The sequence below is a fragment of the Lottia gigantea genome (genome assembly GCF_000327385.1).
Source record: "Lottia gigantea unplaced genomic scaffold LOTGIsca_20, whole genome shotgun sequence".
NCBI lineage: Eukaryota > Metazoa > Mollusca > Gastropoda > Lottiidae > Lottia > Lottia gigantea.
Window position 1 is genome coordinate 482,732 of NW_008708401.1, and position 7,796 is coordinate 490,527.

Genomic DNA, 7,796 nt, shown 5'->3' on the forward strand with positions numbered 1-7,796 from the left:
TGCTTGGTCCATATCATAGTGGGTTGCTGCCAAATTTATTATTAGGAACCATACAGTCTCAGCAAGTTATAAGTTTTAAAGATTCATATCATTAAGACAATATTTCCAGGATGGCTTGGATACAAAAATAAACCACACTTGATGAAGTATCCATCATCTTTAGTCAGGCTCTCCACTTATATCTCAAGAGAGATAACTCTAATTGATATCTTAAGACCAAAATATTACAATAAGTCATTATAATACAGTATGCCACTAGTAGATAAACTACATAGATACAAATTTTTCCAGGTCCAACAAGGTGCTCTGACTATAACAGACAGCAGTGGTAATATCCTGGATCCTAGAAAAATAGATGGTTACATGGCAGCTCATTCCAGCCAATTGACATTCCCCATAGCTGAGTTGATGAACATTTTTAAACGCCCCTTGATTGGCTACGCTAGTTTAGATGAAGATCTTTTAGATTATCCTTACTATCTGCGTTCCACTCAAGGTTCGGCTTTTGAAAAGCGCGCTATTATTAAGATGCTCAAAAGACTTGGTTATGAGTATGTCCAATTGGTTTACGAAGATTCAGAATACTTTGTGAAAGGAAGTTATGATTTCCGAAGAATTGCTGCTGAAGAAGGTGTCTGTGTCATCACTACCATTAAAGCTGGAATGGATGGATCAGAAACAGTTCAGATGCTACGAAAACGAAAAAACATCAAACCAGTCATTTTGAATGTTGGAATTATGGGAAATAAGCGTTTTCTGGAGGGTGTCAGCCAAATGAATGCTTCTGGAGAGTTTGCATTATTTGGTCTGCATACTTTTGGAAGATACCAACAAGTGGTAGAAGGTAATGAAGACGCAGCTGATGGAGTAATCAGTTTAGATATGAGAAGTTCCAATCTTGGGGAGTACCAAAAGTAAGTCTTAACTTTTTAACCCTACTGATTAGAACTGCGCCATCTTATCCACTGACTCTCTAAGTAAAGAAAATTCTTATATGAAAGTTTAGTTTTATTTGAATTGTTTATACAGATTACCATCCTCTTAGGTATTTTGCTTTATTTTGAATGATATCTGCCTTTCTGCTACTTTGTTTGTCAAATCTGCACCCTTTGGGTAGTTAACACATCTGATAGTGTTTTTCACCTCATCGCATCCCTCTTGGACAGTCTTGGTATATTGTTTTAAAAGCATTAACTCTTTTCTTATTTCAGTTATCTATCTCGGCTACGTGTAGACAGTGAGAAAGACAGAAATCCTTGGTTTAGTGAATGGTACCAACATGTCCATCAATGTTTTTTACCAAACTCACAAATCAAAATGTACACGACACCTTGTCCAGACGTGGCCAACATTGGTATAATTGGAGCTGTAGATTATAAACTAATGTACTATCTGGAAGCTAGTATCAATGCTGTTTATGCCTTCGCCTATGGTTTGGATGCTGCATTAATTCAGTACTGTGGTGCTCAATACAGTGGAGTTTGTAATAATTTCCTCAGTGCCAAAGATAAAGGGGATGTTTTGGTTCAGAAGATTAAAGAAATCAGTTTTATTCCTGAGAATTCTCCCTACATTATCCGATTTAATGGTCAAACCATTGATCAACCTGCTGTCTTCTATAATTTTGTCAATGGCCAGTTTAGAGAGGTATGTTCTTTGTTTTTATTTGAAAGGACACATGTAGGGGAGCATTGTTTTTCTATGTATCTTTAGGTGAGGGGCCCTGAATCTGTATGTGAGGGGACCAAATTGGGGCCACAGAATTCTCAAAGGGGGACCCACAAGCAATTCTGGAAGGGCTGTAATCTTTTAGAGAGTAGTTATATCATGTATCCATGGAGAAATTTCGTACTCTTTTGACCCTTGTATTGAACTCCTTATTAAGTATTAATATTTTTGATGGTACATTTCTTAACTTCCAGATTGGAGAGTATGAAGCTATGAACAACCAGCTGAAAGTTACCCAAATTCCAATTTTCTACAACAATACTGCCTCTTCTATGTATAAACCAACATGTCCACAGATGTGTCGTGAATGCTTCTACATGTTTCAACATCAAAACTATATGTACATTGATGGAGACTTGTTCATACCTGGCATGTTTGACGTGCATTATTCAAAACGACATGTATCACCTTTCAGCTGTGGATCTCTTCGCTCAGAAAATGGCTTCCAGTATGTAGAAGCTTTTGCTTTTGCTTTGGATTATGTAAACAATGGTCAAGCTGGTGTAAAGTTGAATAATAATCTTAAATTGGGAGGTTTGGCTTTCGATGGTTGCTCCAATTCCCTCAGAGCAACTACGTTAGCTAATGCTTTCCAATCTACGGCTATTAGATTCAAGAACAACAATGGTGGATATATCGACCAGAGGAAGACACTAGCTTGGCTCGGTTACGACAGTCAATCCACCATCAATATGGCTGAATTATTAGGATCCATTGGTGTTACAGTTGTGAGTCCAGGAGCTACCTCACCATTATTGAACGACAAAACAAGATTCCATAGTTTCTTCCGAACTATCCCATCTGAAGGTTACCTTGCTAGAGCAATGGCAGATCTGACAGAGACTCTGGGATTTAAATACGTCATTACAGTCAACTCTCCTGATACAGCCATGAGGGAAGCTAAAGATCACTACAGGCAATATCTGAAAGACAATGGCATCTGTGTTCTGGCCTCATACGAGTTTGTCACAGATGGAAGTATGGAAATTATTCTAAATTCAATGAGTGAATCAACCACAAGAGCTGTTGCAATATTTGCTGAACCTGACATGTACGTTAAAGAGCTGATGGAGCTGAAACAAAATCGATACCCAAATGTCAACTTCATTTTTATTTCCAATCGCAAATTTTATGCAAAACAGAAGAACTATGCAGCTGCAGTAGAGAATGCATTAAGTTTTGATATGGATGTTCCAACAGTCCAGGAATTTGTGAACTATTTAGGAAGTTTACAGTACACCAGTAACACACGCAATCCATGGTTCAAAGAATTTTATGAAGAGAAATTTGGGTGTCAGCTATTCCCCTTGTATGCTAGTCCAGCAGTATGTACCATTAAGACCATGTCTATTGTAGACTCTTCCTTCCAGCAAGATTTATACACACTCTCCACTATTAATGCTGTTTATGCTCTAACAGAAGGTATGTGCCAATATTTTTCACTTATTCATTGTCTTACTCCATGTAGGGTATTAGGATTTTGGATTTATTAGAAATATGTACATCTACATGTACATATGAAGGTAAACCTTTTTTGTCCTTTATTATTGATGATTGTGGCAGATTATGTAGTTGAGGGTTCAAGGTTATAAAGCACCTGTCGGAAAAAACAAATTATCTTTAAAATAAATCTTTTATTGCTATTTTCAGGAGTTCACAGAACATTACAAGAGAAATGTGGAGCATCGTATACCTCTATCTGTGGTAAATATCTAACAGATGCTGATACCAACCAGAGGTTGATGGATCACATGGATAAATTGAATTTTACTGATATTGTCGGAGCTTATTTTGAATTTATGGAACGTGAGGCAAGACAATCCTTTACTGTCAATCAATATAAAAATGGTGATCCGTTTAAGGTAAGAAATTTGTATTTTTTTGGTAAGTGGATGGGCTGAGAGCTTATATCAGGTTAAAACCTGAAAAGCAATTTATTCTTGCTAGTGGGGAGCTTTAAATCCAACACTCTACTTATAGATACATTATTGAGTGAATTTTGATCTGATTGTGGTAGGTGTCATAAGCATAACAGCAAATGCTATGCCCTTTAGGAACTCTTGATACCTTCTTTTGACTGGGTTCCCAACTCAGCATCACTTAAAGCATCATGTGTAATTTAGAGGGAGATGGAGGAATTCTTCAGAATAGTAAAATTACTTGATAAAGTGAAAAATCAGCTCAATAAAACCACATTGTTATTTTAAACCAATTTTGACATGTATTTCAGGTTGCAAGTTTGTTATCTGGAAATCTGACCTACCCTGATTTAAATAATCTTAAAAACAATTATAGAAATGTTCCATCAACCTGCGATAATAACTGTGATCTTTGTTCAGATGCCAAAAATAATTTTGGTGATTTTACTCATATTGATGGTGACATATATTTTGTCGGTAAGTAGTCTTGGATCCACAAGTTTCAGTTATTCCTCATTTTATGAACGTGATTGCATCCCTTCCTGACATGCCCATTTTGACATTAAAGCAGAATATTCAGAGGCATAATCTGAAATCCCAAACAGAGAAAAGCATAAAAGTAGGACGTAAAAGCCAATTTCATTTTGTTTTATAGGGTTATTTGATGTTCATAAGAAAGGAGCAACACCATTTTCCTGCGGTAGTCTTAATGACAAACATGGCTTCCAACTTCTAGAAGCTTTCAACTATGCTGTGGAATATGTCAATGACAAGAAGGGTATATTTAGAGATAAACTCAATGGTGTCGATATTGGTGCCATTGGTCTTGATGTTTGCCAGAATCCTACAAGAGCTGCCAATTTGGTAACCAATATCCATAGTAACAGCATAAATTTGGTGGACCCATTTGATGGCACTTTGGTTCAACCCTCAAGATTCGATGTCTATATTGGTCCATTTGATACTGATTCATCCATCAGAGTTGCTGATGTTTTGGATGGCTTGTCAATTCCACAGATTACCTACGGTGCCACAAGTCTTGAACTCCAGGACAAGAAGAAGTACCGATATTTCCTTCGATCTGTTCCTGCTGATGATAAACAAGCCAGAGCCATTATCTCCTACCTCAAACGATTTGATAACAACTTTGTTCAGATTATCTCCACCTTTGACAGTGTTGGTTTGAAGGGTAAAGAAGAGTTTAAGAGATTAGCTCCCTTGAATAAAATCTGCGTAGAGAAAGAAATTACTGTAGGCTATGATGTAAGTCTATTTATGTTACTCTTTTACAATTGTTTATAAATGGATAGCATCTGTAGTATTAGATCTTTCTATAATATTTCAATAACGCTAGATGTGATTGTTAATGAAAATTTATCATCTGATTGGCTTAATAACATTAAGATGTTTGAATGTACAGTAATTTGATTGGTTTATAATTGGTTAATTGAGATGACTTAAACAGTCAAATAGAATTAAATTGATTTCATTGGTTAATAATATTAAGATTTTAATCAATCTCTGTGATTGACCAATGAAATGACTTTAACTGTATTTACTTTTGGATTCAAATTGATCCGATTGGTTAATAATTTTAAGATTTAAATTAATCTCCTTGATTGGCCAATATGAGATGACTTTGATAGGATTTACTTTTAAATTCAAATTGATCTGATTGAGGCTGATGAGGTTTTGTGAATTTAAAACAATGAATCATGATAAGTACTTTTCATTTGCCCTTAGAGGTTGCAAGAGATTAAAATATTATTATTTTTACTCTTTTTCAGGGTCCTGTAACAGCAGCTGAAGCTAGTAGTGCTCTAGAACAGCTAAAGGCCAATCAATCAGCTAAGGTTGTAGTGCTGTTCGTCGACGATCCAAGAGTTATTCTTCAAGCTATTGATGTAAACCCTGAAATAAGGAACAATTTCTTCTTCATTGGTACTGATAAATGGGGCATGGATAAAGATATCTTATTTGGATTGGACAATTTGATCAGTAGTGATAAAGTTGTAACTTTCGATGTAGAAACAGCTGATGTACCTGGCTTTGATGACTATCTTCAATACAAGACTCCTGATAACTATAAACGTAACCCCTGGTTTAAAGAATACTACGAACAGCAATATCAATGTGATATCTCTGAGCCTAATTGTGTACAGAATCGTTTTGGCATTTCAAGAAATGAAAAGTATATCCAAGATCCTTATGTATTGTATGTGGTCAACGCAGTCTTTGCAGCAGCCCTTGGTGTCCACAAGAGTTTGGTGGAATTGTGTGTCGGTGGTAATAATCAGAACCAATTCTTAAATGGTGTCTGTTCCTTATTCAGACAGAGTGGAGAGCGTCGTCAAAGAATCCACCGAGGAATTACTAAAGCTGAGTTTATTGATGACACATACCAGCCTTTCTACTTCCTGGAAACGGGGGAAAGTGACCGTGGTTACCATATTTATGATCCTAAAAAGGATGATTTGGGTGAATACGTATACGACAATGTAAGTTTCTTCCCTTTTTTATTTTTATTTTTATCTGGCAAAAATGTTAAAAACTGTCCTAAAATGAATCATGAATGTAGATTATGCATTAGAGTACCTGAATCTGATTGTTCTTCAGTTCCTGAACATGATACAAGATCCTTAATTGGACAAATTGGTTTGGTGACAGAAGATTTTGCACCAAAACATCTAAACTGGCTGTTGCTATGCCAGTCTGTGAATAATTGTAAGGAAAAGTAGATGGAAATGATATTGGGTTACAAGACAGCCTTGATAACTTTGAGTATGATGATATCTCCTAAAAAGTCTTTTTTTTATATTCTTTTCAGGTGGGAAGCTACAATGATACTGACTTTTTGAAAATTGACATCACCTATGACATGAAGTTTCAATCCAGATGTAAAGAAGGAGTAGATTGCCCCTGTATTTTCCCCAAATATGAACAATCAAGGTACATGTTAAAAGAGTCAGCATTTAACTTGAATCTGGTGTATGTTGCTAACCTTCACCAAGCTGTACCAAATGATCCATTCCAATGTGGTATGATGTCCTCCATGAGCAACTTCCAATCTATGCTTGCTTTCTTCTACGCTATTGGTCAAGTGAATGCAAACGAGTTCAATAAGTATCCAGCTTCGTTGAAACTTGGAGGATTAGCTGTTGACAGTTGCTCTCAACCAATGAGAATTGGAGAAGATGTATACAGTTTGTTGAGTGGTGAAGGACTTTGTCATTCCAGTGGACGTGGACAAATTATCTCCCCTTCCTCAGTCGTGTCATTCCATGCCTTATCAACAGACACATCAGAACCACTTAGTCGAATTCTAACTCCTTATAAAATCCTGTCCCTCAGTCCTGGAGCTACTTCAGTTAGTTTGAGTGATAAGCGACTCCATCCTTACTTCCTGCGAACTGTTCCTCCAGATGATATTCAGGTTGTTCTCATGCTACAGGTCATGAAGCAGTTTGGTTGGGATTATGCCTCCATCATATACACAAATTCTGGTTATGGAATTTCAGCTAGAGATGCCTTAATCAGACAAGCAGCTTTCGCAAACTTGAAAACCTGCGTCGGAGTTGGTCATGCTTTAGCTTACTCCACATCCTTGACTGAAGTAGAAGAGATTTTAGTCAGTTTGAGTCAAAAGGTTGGATCACGTGTAGTGATACTCTTTACAGATCCAGCACACTCACGTCTGATCCTTCAAGCCACCAAGAATAAGGGACTGACTGGTCGATTTGTTTGGTTGGCCAGCGACTACTGGGCTAACAGTATGGAGATTGTGCAAGGATATGAAGAAGAAGCTGTTGGTGCTCTTACAGTCCAGATCCGATCAGAGTTCGTCCAGTCTTTCAATAACTTCATGATGAATCTGAATATGACCAATAGAAATGGCATCCCTGATGACTGGTTTGAAGAGTTTTATCAAACTATACACAAGTGTAGAATCCTTAAATCTGAAGTGACGAAACAGTTCCCACGAGTGTGTACTGGAAGTGAGAAAATCACTGAAGACATGATCAGTCAAGACCCATTCGTTCTACATACTATTATCTCCGTATACCAGATCGCCGAAGGTTTGAATAGCATTGCTGCATGTAAATCCTCATCAAGATTAGATTTGTATGCTTGTTTGTCTCTTCAACCAAA

The 7,796-nt window shown here is 36.9% G+C and overlaps 1 protein-coding gene across 1 annotated transcript; it reads left to right on the forward strand.

The window, feature by feature from the left end:
- Window positions 1–363: 363 nt before the first annotated feature.
- Window positions 364–7,590, forward strand: LOTGIDRAFT_115163 (hypothetical protein; the record flags this gene model as incomplete). Its single annotated transcript, XM_009053626.1, has 2 exons — window positions 364–445; window positions 7,007–7,590. Coding segments are annotated over 2 exons (666 nt in total), but the record flags the coding sequence as incomplete, so codon positions are not given.
- Between the last annotated feature and the right edge of the window lie 206 nt (window positions 7,591–7,796).